The 17,089-nt window shown below is 35.2% G+C and overlaps 1 protein-coding gene across 2 annotated transcripts in view; it reads left to right on the top strand.

Moving 5' to 3' along the window:
• LOC101526664 (prostaglandin-E(2) 9-reductase-like) overlaps positions 1 to 11,881 on the top strand; it is a 230,956-nt gene extending 219,075 nt beyond the window's left edge. Inside the window, exons 5-8 of one of the 2 annotated variants that reach the window (XM_012927945.2) lie at positions 3,276 to 3,385; positions 3,995 to 4,160; positions 6,951 to 7,033; positions 11,637 to 11,881. In XM_012927945.2, coding sequence (XP_012783399.2) covers positions 3,276 to 3,385; positions 3,995 to 4,160; positions 6,951 to 7,033; positions 11,637 to 11,679 — 402 coding nt within the window. In that variant the 3' untranslated portion in view covers positions 11,680 to 11,881. The remainder of the gene's footprint in view (positions 1 to 3,275; positions 3,386 to 3,994; positions 4,161 to 6,950; positions 7,034 to 11,636) is intronic. The other variant, XM_058669533.1, reaches the window with a different exon arrangement.
• The last annotated feature ends 5,208 nt before the right edge of the window (positions 11,882 to 17,089 follow it).

Genomic DNA, 17,089 nt, shown 5'->3' on the forward strand with positions numbered 1-17,089 from the left:
ATTTTTCTCATATTAATGAAGGATGCATTGGACAACACCTGATTTACCAACTGTTGGAATAAAATAGAAGGCACTGAATATAAGAAACAATGTCACAAAAACATGTAAAGGATAGTAAATAAAGACTTAGTCAAAAATGGGAGGAAACAGATGACAAAAGTTGGTGTGGTCCCTAGATAACTGAATTGTTTCAATTTTATTTATTTAAAAGGCAAAGTTACAAATAGGGAAACACACACACACACACACAGATAGAGAGAGAGAGAGAGAGAGAGAGAGAGAGAGAGAGAGAGAGAGATCTTTCATCCTTTCTGGTTCATTCCCTGAATGGTGTCACTAAGCCAGGACAAAGCCAGGAAGCACAAACTGCATCCAGGTCTTCCACATGGAAGCAAGGACTCTAGATCTTGACCCATTGTCCACTGCATTCCTACGCACTCATGAGCAGAGATCTGGGTCAGAAGTGAATCAGCAGGGACTCCAACTGGAACTCATATGAGTTGCTGACATTACAGATGGAGGCTTAGCCTACTCTACTGCAGTGTCACCACCCAGATAACTGAAGGCCTGCTTCCATGTGTCTTGAACAGCTGCCTAGCTACAGGAAAAGTCAGCTGGAGACTATGACAATGATCTGGGGAAGCGGGAGGAAGTTACCCATAACTATGTTATGCCTGGTGATATGACCTAACTTAACATCTGACAACTTCCTATCACCAACTTTCAAAAATCTAGAATATTTGAAAGACTAATACAAATCCTCAATGTTTCTCCATCAGTACTCAAAATTGTTTACATCTTTTCATGTGTTCAAACTTGGTGGGCATACACAAGTGTATCTTTATACATATGTGCAACCTTTTGCTGAAGTTCTTGAAAGTAAATGATGAATATGACTATTTATCCTTTACAGTAATTGGCAAGGAATGTTTTATGGCTGAATCTATTGTCCTGGAACTTTAAATTTAATTATTGTATCTAAAAGCATTAACAATTCTCTTCTATCATTTAACATTTGTCCTTTTTGTTATTTCCATAGTTGCTCCCAAGTGTCTTGTATGTTAAATCTGAATAAGATATTTGTTAAAATATAGAATATTGTTCTGTTCCTCCTAATGTATTTTTTTTCTAAAATCTTCACTAATCATTTTTCCTATTTGAACAGATTTTTTCAGATGTTCTGGATTTGTCCGTCTGTTATCTTACTGATCACTGTTTTTCTAATTCAACGTCATGCAAAATATCATTTATATCTGAATGCTAGACAGCATTAAAGTTAAAGGATTTTACCACAGTATGTCCTTAGAATGCCATGCTAATCAATTTGTTCCCCATTTTGCAGCACAGAGTGACAGTGACAATGTGACTTTTGATCATTGTCACTAAATTATTTTTTAACATATCTTATTATTATACCTCAAATACCAAAAATGATAGAAGCAACATACAAAGTAAAATTATAAAGCAGCTTAACACATAAATAAAGATAGAAAGATTCTTGACAAAATGTTGTTAAGTCTTGCCTGGCAAAACTTAAAATGATAATACATCAAGACAATATATTTTATATCCCTTAAATGGAAGGTTAGTTCATCTTCTAATACCTATCTAATCAACAAAAATATTATCATAACAAATTGGCAAACAAAGACCATGACCATCATCATCAAAGAAAGGGCCTTTCATACAATTTGAACACATCATTTTTAAAAAAGAAAATACTCCTACTAACGAGACATAATATGATTAAACCATCAAAGAAAATTACTTTTTTTTTTTTACTATTTTTTTCGGATTGACATCATTTCATAACAGCCACATTGATCACAGCAACAATAACAACAACAACAACATCAACAACAAATTGTAGCACCCTGATAAAATAATGTGCCACTGAGTAAGCAACACATGCTTAACTAAAAGGAAACACCGAAGTCTCTTAGGAACTATGATGCCATCGTATACTTCATGGGCACTTGATGAATTCTATTGGAGAAAAGAGATTATTTGGAAGCAAGCAAACCGATATAAAAACATCAAAACATATGAGATACAGCCAAAAGAGCAAACAGAAACTCAAAAAACAGTATAGATTGGACTGTGGGAGTTACCCTTTCCATGTTGGCTTCCTTATATGAGAGAGAATATATGATATTTGTTCTTTTGTGATTGACTCATTTCACTGAGCATAATGGTTTATTATTAAAAGCAAGATTTCTTTTTGGTGCACATGTTTTTCATTCGTTGCAATTATTCATAATTTGTTAAAATACAATGTCCAATCAAGGATGCAATACTCCTTAACAAGCTATATTATTCTTGGATGATTTTTTGTCTTTAATAGTTTTACTTTGCGATTTGTAAATAATTGTTTGCACTATAATCTTTTTACCTTATCTACATGACATTTTCACCTTAGTTCAATATAAATTATAATTATTACCATGAGAATATAGTTCCACCTCTTAAATCAGAAAGAAAGTGGTTATTTTGATAATCACTGTCCGCAGGACAAAATGCTTTCTCTCTCTCTCTTTCTCTCTCTTCCCTCTCTTCCCTCTCTCTGTGCCTCTCTCTCTCCTGCCCATTCTCCCTAACACTCTCTCTACATTCTCTTTATTCATAATTATGATCTTTTAGTTATTATATACTCTATGTGTTAGAATTGATTTTAATACAATTCTCTGAATGTTCAATTCTGAATTCTACCTAAGTTTGATCAGGGATTTTTTTTTTTTTAAGTTTTCCCATTTCCCCCAATAATTTTTGGAAAACTTTTTGCTCTCAGGCACATTTACAATTCTAGGCCCAGAAAATGCCTTTCTTGTCTCCTTTGTGCTGTTTGTTCTCTACTTTAACAGAAAGCTATTTACCGACAGAGGTCTGGTCACAGAATTGCTTTTTTTTTGGTCAGGAATGCTATTTATTCACCCTTTCGTGGGACAAAATATTAAATTTACTGCTTTAAACAGTCCTTATGTGGGTTGGTATGATGGTGTAGCATGTTATGTTGCTTAAGGGGACCACATCATATTGCAGAGCTAATTCTAACATATCCCCTGGCTAAATGTGCCCCTGCCATTGCCTTTAAAATAATTAAAAAGACAGGTAAATAAAAATAAGCAAAGAAGCAAACTATAAAATCTACTAGATGATGGTTTTTTTGGTTTGAATTTCATATTTCCTTTAAACTTTAGCTGCTTTTACTTTTAAAATTTTTTCTTTATATTTCTAATTCAGATAAACTGATGCTTTTGTATTTTATCTGTTCACAGGTGGAATGCCATCCTTATCTCAACCAGAGCAAACTGCTGAATTTCTGCAAGTCCAAGGACATTGTTGTGGTTGCTTATAGTGCCTTGGGATCACATCGTGATCCAAAATGGTAAATGAAAAATGTAAAGCTTACATAATATAATCTTGGTGATGAAATATTATTATTGCATTCTCAGTTTTACAGAGTTAACTACCAGTTACCAGGGGCAGGACTTGCATTTTTAGCAAAACATTAGAAGTTATTAGTTTTGCTGGTCCAAGGGCAATGATTGAGGTACTCTTGCTAGAGTCTATCTCCTATTCTTTTTTTTAATTAATTTGTTTTTATTGGAAAGTCAGATAAACAAAAAGGAGGAAAGACAATGAGGAAGATCTTCTGTCTGTTGATTCACTCTCCAACTGGCTGTAACAGCCTAGAGCTGAGACACACAAAGCCAGCAGCCAGAAGCTTCTTCTGGGTCTCCCATGTGCTGCAGAGTCCCAAGGCTTTAGGGCTGTCCTTGACTGCTTTCCCAGGCCATAAGCATGGAGCTGGATGGAAGTGGAGCCTCCAGGACACTAGCCAGCTCCCATATGCTCCCATATGGAATCCTGGTGCATGCAAGGCAGGAACATTAGCCTCTGGGCTACCACGCGGGGCCCTTATCTCCAATTCTGTTTTGGAAATCAATAAAACTGAACAGTCAGCCATGCTCTGCTTTTCTACCTTTGCTTCCAGGGTGGACCAGAGCTCCCCAGTTCTCTTGGATGACCCAGTGATTTGTTCCTTGGCAAAAAAACACAAGCGAACTCCAGCCCAGATTGCCCTTCGCTACCAGCTGCAGCGTGGGGTTGTGGTCCTGGCCAAGAGCTTCAATGAGAAGCGGATCAAAGAAAATATTCAGGTGATGGCTGAGCTATTACTAACATTACTCCTATAGTAGGTAATTCTTTGCAATCGCCAGATAGTGCTAAGCAAGCCTACTTCTGTTTTTGCCCATTCATTCAAGATTTGTGTGAATTTCTGAATCATAAGCAGAAAATAGAGAATAGGGTTTCAATATTAAACTGGTATTATAATTAATGGCCTTATACAAGTGACATCTTCTCTTATCAGCTAAGCTGTGGATGTTAGATTATCTGACTTTTTAAAGCTAATAAAGTTTTAGTAATCCTATTTTCCACTTGAGTTTCCTGTGTTGTGAAGCACATAGTCAAGTCTTTGTTCGTTAGATTGATAATGCTTATGTTTTCAAGCAAGGACAATTATTCTGCCACTTATTGGAATTCTAAAATAAAAGCCTGCCACATAGCTGAGTAAATAATGGAAAGCATTATTAAATCTCAGGATCTAATCCAAGGGCAATAAGAAGAAAAGTGCAAACCTTTTCAGAACTGGAATATTAATGTTTCTGGCAAATTCTGTTGATCACTTATTAGGGTAGGCCATATAAAACAATGGAGGAATACAGAAAAGGTGGGGCAACAGATGTTAGATTCAAAGGACATGGAGGGTAGAGGAGTGAACTATCATGAGGGATTCTAATAGATCTATAATATGGAGATTGTCTATTCTAGAACTTGATTTTTACATGGACACATCTTTGAAATCTGATGTCAGATTTTATATCAGTATTCTATTTCTTTTCATGATGTATTTTCATGACTGGAAGTTCTTACTCTTCATGGAGTTAGATCTTCCGTGTTCACTTGTGACTGATGTAAATTATACATTTTCATATAGGAAAATATGGCATTATTTCACTGTATTTTCTATGAAGTGTTATAGTTGCTTAATAAACATGGTCACTAACTCAACTGACACTTATTAAATACTATGTGAAATGCACATACATGCATTTTTACTTTATTTATGCAAAGTGAGTAAATTCACAATACAAATTTAACAGCATAGTAATACTTTCAACACTCCATCCTGCCTATTACTTACCCTCCTCCTTCCAGAATTAATTTTTAAAAAATTTTTTATAATGACATACTTCCAGTTCACTTCACATTTATAGGCTTACTACTCCATTAGGTAAAGTATTTAAAAATTAACAAGTAGAAAAAAAACCCCACTATTTTCCCAGAGAATAGACAAAGGTTGCAAACAATAATCAAATTTCAAAATGTCAATCTTGCTTGCTATAGAGGGAAGGCGTTCCTCACAGGCTTCAGTGGGCACCCCAACCCCTGCCAAACCTCCAGACCACTCTCCAGGTCAGCAGGATCATAGGTTGACCTCTCAGCTCAAATCCCCTAGTCACAATTGGGAAAGGCAAATAACATGGTGGCTTAAGATGGTGCTTCCTACCCATTATTGACCTGGGTGCTGGAAAGTAGTTCTGTGTAGCTCCTGGTTATTGTGTTGACATCTTTTCGTTTTTCTTGCTATTGTTATTATTATTGGTATTATTACTATTCTGAATTTTATTTTTTATGAAATAACTCCCCTCCCTTCTTCCCTCCATTATTTCCTCCTTCCTTCCTTTATCCCTTCCTTCTTTCTTTCCTCTCTTCCTTCCTTCCTTCATTCTGTACTTTTGGTCTCTCTTCTGCTTTCCTTTCTTTCTAAAATTATGAGGCAGAAAGATTCAGACAGAGATCATTCATCTGCTGTTTCACTTCCCATATGCCTACAGCAGCCAATACTGCACAAGGACATATCATAAACCCAGAGCTCAAATCATGGTCTCTCATGTTGGCGACAGCAACTCAAATATTTAACCCACCATATGCTACCCTTCCGGATGCGCATTAGCAGGAATCAGGATCTGAAGTTCATTCAGGACAAGAATCCATTCTGATAGAATACGTAGGTGTCAAGGTGGTCTCCAAATTGCTTTAACAAATGAGAATTAACTTTTTAACTATAGTGATATTTCTTTTTCACGCATTTCAGGTTATTTAAGAATTCTTTCAATATATTTTACATTTTATATTCTTTTTCATTAGTACATTTGCATACATTGTTAGGCATAACCACAGAAAACTGATAATTTAAATCGTCTACTTATTCATTTTGAGAAATTTCAGATGTACAAGAAAATTACAAAATAATGCAATGAAAAACCATAGCTACAATCATTAGTGATGAAATTATAGTGTTTTAAAAGTTCTCTAGTTTTATCATTACTTTTGATATTGCTATGTACACCAGGATAGTTTACATGTTATGAAATAATAATCATATTTTACTATTTGAAATGTCTCAGCATTAGACAGTGGGATTCACTTCAAGCAAATTCATTTTTCCATTTAAAAAAACAACTTCATTATCTTTTTGGAAAAGTCCTGTTTTCAACTTGATTTAAAAAAATTCCTCTTTTGCCATTCTAGCTCTTCACTTATGGAGTAAGATAATCCTTCTGTATCAAAAAACTTTAATAAATCACACATACTTCAAGTTTTCCTTATGTTCCTACTGATCTTGTATGAACCTCACCTTACCATCTAAAAATAAGATGAATTTAGTTCTACGGTTTATGTTGAGAATTTCTTTTAAATATAGTGTTGTACAGGTTCAATATATCTTATTTAGCAATGCTCCCCTTTTTATTTTCACTCAACATTTATGGATGACTTATACATTTTATTTGATGTTGTAAAGTATTTGGAAACTTTCAGGTGTTTCCAAATTGACAAACACACAGTATAAAATGATTTTTAAAACATTTCTATTTCTCGAATAGGTTTTTGACTTTCAGTTGTCTTCAGAGGACATGAAAGCTCTGGATGGCCTGAACAGAAATTTTCGCTATAGCACTGCTAATGCGTAAGTGACTTTGTAAGATATTTTGCTTCCGTTTGTTTGAGAAGTAACACAAAAGAAGTACTAGCCTCTATTCTCTAACTGACTATTGGCTTGCACTGTGGAGAATCACCGATGTGGCATTAATGTTTGCAAAATTAAGTATACTTCATGTTCTCTCAAACTGACCCAGTACTTACCATATTGTGTACATTATTGCAGATATGTGGTCCTAGGCAGAAACAATCTCTCTGTTTTTTTTAAGACTTATTTACTATTATTGAAAGGCAGATTTACTAGGAAAATGGGATACAGAGAGAAAGATCTTCCATCTGCTAGTTCACTCCCTAAGCGGCCGCAACAGCCAGAGCTGAGCCAGGAGCCAGGAGTGTCTTACTGGTCTTCGACACAGGTAAAAGGTCTCAGGGCTTTGGGCCATCCTTTGTTGATTTTACAGGTCACAAGTAGGGAGTTGGATGGGAAGTGAAGCAGCTGGGACAAGATCTGGTCCCCATGTGGGATCCAAGCACATGCAAGGCAAAGATTTAGCCACTAGGACCATCGTTCTGGGGCCAGAAAGTTTTTAAAAAATTATTATTTTTGTACATTTCATATGTGATTAAGATAATTTGCCGACCAAATCTTTCAGAGGTTTATTCTGTATTAAATAATTACACTAATTTTATCTGGACAACATTCACCACTTCTGAATTTATAAATGCACAGATTTGAGTCCACAATACATAAATAACTGTTTTGCTTGGTATATTTGTTATTCAAATTGTGTTTAGAATATGGAGAAAAGTGGCTTATATTGCTCTATGTGTGAAGTATCTGTGTGTGTATGTGTGTGTGTGTGTTGCAAGTTTGCTGATACAACTTCCCCAAGGGTTGTATGTTTAAAAAATTAAATAAGAAAGTTTCACTTATACTTTTGCCAAAAAATGCGCATTTCGGAATTCTTGAAAGTTTACTCATAGGAATATTTTCTTGGGAAGACAGATTAGTGAGAATTACCACAGCAAATAAAAGTTCAGCTACATCATCACTAATAATGAAAACATAAGGCAAAGCAATCCAGTAACACGTACCTGACTTTAGACAACACCAGCAATATCCAACAGTTCCTAAGTGTTGGTAACATACATTTCAGATATAATCAGGAATAGCTCAAATAAGCTTTATTTGAAACTGCACATTGTTTTATAAAGTCACTTTATTTTCAGAGTAATCCTCATAAATTCAAATGATCTATTAAGATAGGCATCCAACTAATAATGAATATATGAAGTACTATGTATGTAAAACTGCTAAAAGTATACTTTTTTTTTAACTTGGGGTATATAGCTCCAGAAATTCTTAGCCACTGCATGTGAGATTGCCTTTTTTGATCCTTGCAACTCAATATGCTAGTAGTATGCAATCACCCGCTTTCCTTTCACTGTGTGCATGTAAAGCATACAAACTTTCATTTGCCTTGAGAAATGCTGTCCTGAGAGGGTCAGTAGAAGCACTCGGTTATTTTCTGCAGAGGAGGAGTTCTTTTTTATATATGTATATATGTATGCATATATTATTTTGAATTTTTGAATTATGTGGTACAATTTCATATAGACTGGGATTTCCCCCAAACTCCCACCCCCTGACAGATTTTCCCCATTTTACTACAACGGTATAGTCCTTCAGAAAGAATCATAATTCCATCAGTCTCTTATTTAAATGTACCCTGACATGGCTGGTACAGACAATGTCAGACAGTCCAATATACCATTGTCTACACATGTCCGACAGTTTCTTTAGGAATCCATTTTTCATTCGGAAGCAGGGATGCATGTTGCATTATATCCCCACATCTGGGTATGGTAGATCCCAGGACTCATCATTACACATTTCCATAATTGAGAAAACATGAAACAAGTTCAGTAACTGGTATGAGTTAGAACAACACCCTCAACAACAATGATAACAACAAATTACAGCACCAAGAAAAATACATGTCTCTGAGTAACCAACTCATGGGTGACAAAAAGGAAATACAAAAGTTGGGAAAAACAATGCCATCGTGTAATCCATGAGCCAGCAATGAATTTGACAAGAGAAAAGAAAGTATTTGGAATAAATAAAAAGACTACCTTGTTTTAATGTAATATAACCAGTCTGCAGCTTTGAACCCATCCTTGATCAAGATTTTCTTCTATCTTATTTTTTTTTTTCTTATGAAACCTGGCCTCAATTAAAGCCTTTGGACAAGAAGCCAGTTTTGGGCTCTGCCTCTTCAGGATCCAACTTGAGATAAGAGATCAGAGATTTAAATGGGAGAGATAAATATGGAATGGGAAATCCATACATAATAATTAATGTGCATGAGTAAGAATGCTTAGGGAGAGCACACAAAATTAGAAGAGCAATAAAGACAGACTTCAAACTTCTTTGCATGAGAGTTCAGGAAAAAAATTTGGAGTAGAATACAGCAGAAGGGTCGGCGAAGTGAGCAGTCATAAAGATGTAGCACAGAGTCAGAGGGTGTTTTGGGTCTCATCAGTGCCTCTGGAAAGTAGCTTCAGGCATCTAACTGCTTCATGAGATGCATAAAGCAGAGAATTTAAAAAGAAAAAGACTGACTTGTTTACTGGTGAGGAAGCAAGAAGAGACTATTGAAAATTCACTGGGATCCTCAGGAGAATTAGCTTAGTATTTACCAGAGAGACCTTATGTACAAGGAGTCTCCAAAAAGTTCCTGGGAATCACATGGTATAAAAATGCTATAAATGGATTTCCAAATACTTTTGTATCAAGCACTTGTATTCTATTTAAATGAATTTTTTTGAGGCTAAAAAGATTTATTACCAGCTGTACTTGCATTACTTGCCATGACATCTATAATACCATTAAGTAAACAAAAATAAAATAAGTACATGATTTCAGAGGGTCACTGAGGAGGGAAGTCAATGAACGACAGTAAACAGTGAAAGTCAAATATATATTTAGAATAGTCAATAGTGTTTTGGCAAAAGTTAGAAAACATTTTTCATACTAGTGACAAAGATTCTTTGCTAACTTTAATTTAATCTGATGTTAGCAAACAGCCTCATTTATTCAGATCAGCAGCCCCTACTCCTTTCCTTGATAGCCAATTATATTCATTACCTTCCACCATACCCTAGAAGATGGTTGATCTCCAGGCCGATATTCAGCAATAATCCTGCTTACTTCAATTTACCAAGAAGCTCATTTACCCTTGGTGTTTCCTAGAAGAGGAGTTCTTACAGGTAGATTTTAAACCAAAGGTGGGGGCCCAGCACAGTACCCCGGTGGCTAAGTTTCTCACCTTGCATGTGCTGGCATCCCATATGGATGCTGGTCCTAATCTCAGTGGCTCCATTTGCAATTTAATATTAAACAAAGATAAGCAAAAGTTGAGCAAAATCTCTCTAGAAAAGAGAGTAATAAGGATTACATATTTCAGCTACATGTGAGATTTTGAATTTATGAAAGAATAAATTCGATATTTTAAGAAAGATTAGTTCACACAAAATGATATGTGTTAAGAATTGGTAGATAGTTTGTGCTGGCTAATATTTTATAAGTCTAGATTAAATGAAGAATGCAACAGAGACACTATAAAGAAGCACATTGTCAAGCAATAAATAATTCCTACAATATTTAAATATTTTAATAAGTCTTCATTGCTATCACTCTATTTTCCATGGTTATTAAAATACAGACATAAGGACATTATATAGAATATGCTTTGTCATTGTACTTTACTATGGTATCTTATCAATGCAATTCTTTTTAAATTTTTGTTAAAAAAATTTATTTACTTTTTGGAAAGTCAGATATAGAGAGAGAGGAGAGACAGAGAAGCTCTTCCATCTGATGATTCACTGCTCAAGTGGCCACAATGGCCGGAGATGAGCCAGTCCAAACCCAGGAGCCAAGAGCCTCTTCCAGGTCTCCAATGTAGGTGCAGGGTCCCAAGACTTTGGGCCATCCTCGACCGCTTTCCCAGGCCACAAGCAGGGAGCTGGATGGGAAGCAGGGATGCTGGAATTACAACCAGTGCCCATTTGGAATCCTGATGCGTGCAAGGAGAGGACTTTAGCCACTAGGCTAAGGTGCCAGGCCCTATTTTTCCCTTTTTAAATGTAATATACTATGCTATGAATGAGCTGGGCTGAGACGTAGAAATTAAAAACTAAAAAAGATATTAAGTTGCTGACAGTAACTTTTACTCCTTGATAATATTTTATATTGTTAGACAGTATGAACATGTGTCCTTGGACAAAAACAAACAAAATAAATTTCTACTTTCATAGAAAAGTTGATATAAGATAGCATTGAGTACTGCTTTACATTACTGAAAGATGAAGCTGGCTAAAGAATATGCTTGAGTTACGTAATCTGTGTGTTCTTTAGGTTACTATCCTAGCAATGGGATACAATTTGACCAATTTAAATATGATTAATATTTTTGCCACAAAATAATTTCCATTAATATAGTTACAGTGTTGAATCTAGAAAAAAAATGGTTATTAACTTGAATCACAATGGTACATGGGAAAAATCCCTTCTGCATTTAGAAATGTGGTGACTAAGATTCAATGGGGTATTTTTCTCATTTCAGTTTTGTTGGACACCCAAATTACCCATTTTCTGATGAATATTAACATGGAGGTTCTTCTACTGGCTTCTATCACAAGCTCCTGGCTGTGGGTGGTGATTCAGGAGAGCTCTCGGAAGCCTGGGCGCCTCTCTCCTGGATGAGCTGTGCTGCTGACCTAGAGCTGCTAGAACATAAGGCCTTGGCAATACATTTTTGCTTCTTACTGAAAATAAAATAGTGCTGTTCAATAAAACCTTAATACCAGATCTCTGCCTAATACTTGTGTGTTTTGTTTCACTCTGACTCCTTAGTCCGTCAAGCTTATTTGCCTACAAGTCTATAGATCTGTAGGCAACTAGTGCAGTTAAGGTGGTTGGAAATGAGTGTGAAGACTTTTCTATCTTTATGGCAAATAGCCAAGAGTTTTTTAATCCCCATTTCTCCACTGCTTCCAAGAACAAGAAAACCACTTTTAGAAGCTAGAGGTGATGTGACAGCAAGGATAATCAACAGTCCAGCTTGTGAACTATAGCTAAAGAAAGTAACATGTTTGGTATCTTTAGGGAGGAGTGGTTAAAGGATTCATCCAGAGGGATTAGATATCACATATGGGGAAGATTGAGGAGGAGGAGTTGAACATGTCTCTGCTTGGGAATATTACCAATGGTCTTTTGATGATACTATACATAAAACGTATTTTCCACATATTTTTATGAGGAGTCACATTTGAGGTTGAAAAATGTACTTTATTTGCTCTTGGAGAGAAGTGATAAAATTACTGCAGCATATAGTTCTATAGAAAATCAAAGAAAAAATTCTAATGATAACATACACTATCAAATCTATATTCCTGAAATATTTTCATGATATAAAATATATTCGAATGCATTCTGTTTGAGAGCTTTAAGTGTCTTAAACATAAAAAATCAGACCAAAAATATACAATAAAAATATGCCAAAGTCATTAAATGCTAATGTCATGTGACTATCACAATGCTAAATTATACATAAAATTATCCATGTTGTCCAAATTTCCATAAGTCCTTTCAAAACATTGTGTGGAATACAGTACAATATTTTAAAATCTGTTCACATTTTGGAACAACTATTACTAAGATGTAGCTCCATTTTGAGTAACTGTTGATGATATAATAATAGGGAGGAAATAAAAAGATTTCAAAAAACATTGTTTAACCAAGAATGTCAAAGAGCTCTACAATGATACTTAGAAAACAATAATTAAAGAAGTTGAAAAAGACACACAAAAATACAGAAAATTCATCTTTCTGGGATTGATAGAAATATTATTAATTACTCTATTATTAACTACTTTTGAATTAACTAATATTGAACGTACAAATTCAATGCAAATCCCATCAAAATAGAGTGAAAATCTTCACAAAGCAAAAGAAAAAAATTTTAAATGTTTAAACAAATACCAAAGATACTTAATACCCAGAGAGGTATTTAACAATTAAAACAAAGCCAGAGACATCACAGAGATTTTAAAACATCTATAAACTCCTGTAACACAAACAGCATGATACTGGCACAAAAACAGATGGATGAGTCAAGGGAACAGAACAAAAATAATTATCTTTGACAAAGTTTGAAAATGTGTTCTTTGGAGGAACAATATTTTCTATAAAAGAAACTGCAAATAAATACCCTACTTTATACTCCATACAAAACATAACCCCAAATGCATCACTTATATAAATGTAGGATTCAAACTACTCAGGAAAACCTTACAGGAAATGTTACAATGTCATTGTCATAAATGACATTTTTGTTATTGTTGCTGTTTTTAAATCCTTAAGACTATAGGTAGCAAAAACAAAAATAGACACAAGGGTTATATCAAACTAACAGATTTATTCAAGGCAAATGAAATAATCAGTTGAAGTGGTACTCAACAAATGAATAAAATAGTTAGATGCTATACATCGATTAAATATCAAGATAAAAATATATAAGTTCAGCAAATTCAGCAACTATAAAGCAAATAAACAATCAAGAAAGTAAACAGGAAAGTATTTCAAACAGACTTTTTTTCATAGAAATACAGTGAACAAATTTAGGAAGAAATGCTCATCATGGAGATAACAAAAAAAAATGATGTATGTCATTCCAATTAGATGGGTATAATAATAAAGGCATTCTTCCAAGGTAGCTGAATAAGAAACAGACCCGTGGATTTTGATTAGGGAAAGCTGGTGGAAGAGAAAAAGAATAAGTGTGTTTCCACGGGAAAATTTGAGAGAATCCTGCAGAAGAAACATTGGAGACAGCAAGGAGAGATCACATAGCCCTCTGAACACAGCTGTTTCACAGTGAGCAACAGAAACATCAAGAGTTCATCCTGTGACCAGGGGCTAAAGACGCCTCAGCTTAAAGGAGCAGGCTGTCACAACCAGGGTTGTTGGTGATGTTCACACAGTCTAGTGAACACCAGATTGAACTAGCTTGGACTGCTACTAGAGCGAGAGCTTTCCAGGGGAAAGAGCACAACTCTTTCCTGCCTAGCTGGGACAGAGGGCATGATATTCTTGAAGCTGAGGAGAGGGAGGTAGAAGCAGAAATCCCTAAGCCTAAGGAACTGCATTATGAAAAATACAAAGTGGGGCAGAATTAAGTTTAGAACACATTAGCTTCTTCACTTTGTTTTCAGTAGTCTTTATTATGAATTGCCCCTTAATTATTGATCTGCCAGCATTTCCATGTTGTCACAGAACTATTTTTTGCACTATGTATTTCTTGGTATTTATCATTTTTATTTCAATTGCCTATAATGTTGGCACATATTTTTCATGTTTTTTAGAATTATTTGTATTTCCATGGATGGTGTCATTTGTCAAGACTGTAGTTTCATTTTTATCTTATTTATTTTAGTGATTGTTTTGTGAAACATTCAGAAGCATGTTAAAGTGCATTTTGTTCAGCAAACAATTATTTTGAGTAAGTGAAACATAAAAAACACCAAGGTAGACACTTCAAATAAGAAGATAATTAAAAAGAGACATCTTCCATCATGGTACTGGTTTTCCAGATCACAGGAAGCATAATAAAGCAATAAACATATAGATCACAGAAAGCAACACAGAAAATTTTTTCTGCAGGGCTCTCCAAAGCCTGTGCATTTAAAAAAATATGTTAATTATTTTACCTGAAGAGTAAGAGCTACAGAGAGAGAGAGAGAGAGAGAGAGAGAGGAAGAGGGGGGACAGATAGAGTTTTTTTTTTTAAATTTGTTAATTCTGTCCTTAATGGCTAGAGCTGGGGTGGTCTGAATCCAGGAACCAGGAGCTTTCTACTTTCCCATGCCACAAGCAAGGAGCTGATCTGAGAAGTGTAGCAGCTGGAACACAGAAAGTTGCCTGTATGGGATGCCACAGCTAGCAGGTGGCAGATTAGCATGTGACACCATTGTACTGGCCCCAGTTCATGGCACTCAGCTTCAGTGATGAATAATCTGAGAAAAATTGTATTTATGCATCTTGGTTCCACATGTCTCATATGAATGACATGGTTTGAGAAAGCCTGTCTGATGGCTACAATGTCACAAACATTGAAAAAAAGTACAATATTTATACATTGGAAAGCCCTAAACTGTCCATCTGTGAGCAATAATATCAAAAATTGTCTCCCTTTTGGATAAAGTCACCTGAAAATTAGGTTTGAGATTTTCAACATTGAGCCGATATAGACTACTCAACATAGTTACAGACAGTTGCAGTAGTTGTCCCTGAAAGTTAATAAAATTTGAAGCAATTCTATTTTGCACACTTTTTAAAATGTTTTCAAAGCAACAGATTTGGCTGATTCATTATATTCTGTATGATTGTACTATAATTTCATTATGAATTTGACAACAATATTTGAAAGTTTGGGAGTATTTAGTCTCTTCATATGCACCATTTCCCAGTTATGTTTGAAGTATTTAAGAGAGTGAGGCATAAAATGATTAATTAATTTTAAAAATCTAATAAAATATGATGAATATATGGTTGAAATTCAGAGGACGGATCAGTGAATTATTCTTTTGAGTTCCTGGCTCAGTGATCCTAGCAAGATCATTGCATTTCTTGGAAAAGCTTGAACAGTCTCAGTTTCATCCTAATGTCAAGTTTGGTGAGTAAAATCTGAGGAAAATATTCTGATGATCCAGAGGATATCTTTATCAAAGAGGCATTTATTAATATTTTCCTCGTCTTTTACATGCACTCAATTATCTCCTCCTAAGCACCCTTAGTATCTCATTCCTAATTTCTTTCAGAATAGTCCTGCTCACATTCATGGCCAATCCTCCTGAAAGGAAGCCTCGTTCCTCAGGCGTCTGCACTCCTGATGGCCTGGTGGCTAAAGTCCTCACCTTGAATGCACTAGGATCCCATATGGGCACCGGTTCTAAACCCGGCCACCCTGCTTCCCATCAACTGCCTGCTTGTGGCCTTGGAAAAGCAGTTGAGGAGGGCCTAAAGCCTTGGGACCCTGCACCTGCGTGGGAAACCTGGAAGAGGTTCCTGGTTCCTGGCTTTGGATTGGCGTAGCACCAGCTGTTGCGGTCACTTGGGGAGTGAATCATCGGGCGGAAGATCTTCCTTTCTGTCTCTCCTCCTCTCTGTATATCTGACATTGCAATAAAAATAAATAAATCTTTTTTTTTAAAGTTACCCCTAGAATTTTCCTATTAGTTGTAGAGTCTGCCTTGTTCAGTTTCATGAATAAGTATTTATAATACATATTTATTGATGATTAAATAATTCAGATTTCATTTCCTTGCTTATCATTTACATAAAACATGAATAGCAATTGATTCAATTATTATCCACCTGTCAGCTAAAATTATGAACCAAGTAACACAATGTGCCATGCTTTAGTGTTCAAAACTGTCAGTGAAAGCAGAAAGTAATCCTGCCTTGTTGAGAACTAGACTCATAGAGATATTATCAGGTGCACTTATGTTTTACTAGTTAATTATTTATTTACTCACTACTCTTCACACACAACTAAGCATGCTAGATTCAGAAACAAAAAGTGAATCCCTTTTATATGACAATGTTCCATGTTGAAGGAACTGTCTATACAAGTTAAAGGTATATATGTATTAACAACAACACAAAATACAGAGCAATAACCCTGAAACCTTTAATAGGTATTAAGAATTACTGTTGCTTGCCAATTTCATAAGTAATACAAACACATTATTCTTAACTTTTACACACAAATAACAATATTATCAGTGACAATTTTGCAGGAGTTTTATAGTTTGATTTGTTTGGATTTGTGTCTCAAACCAAGAAAGTTCAGGGGCACCAATTTTGGAAATTAAGTGGTGAAAAAAATGTGTATGAAACAACAAAAGCAGAGATTATTGAAGCAAAGGAAAGCATCCGTGGTGAAAAGGGTTACTGAACATTAATCCAACAGGGAAGATTACACTGGACTTTACACTAAGGAAAGTTTGCAGAGTT

The sequence above is a fragment of the Ochotona princeps genome, chromosome 10 (assembly GCF_030435755.1).
Source record: "Ochotona princeps isolate mOchPri1 chromosome 10, mOchPri1.hap1, whole genome shotgun sequence".
Taxonomy (NCBI): Eukaryota; Metazoa; Chordata; class Mammalia; order Lagomorpha; family Ochotonidae; genus Ochotona; species Ochotona princeps.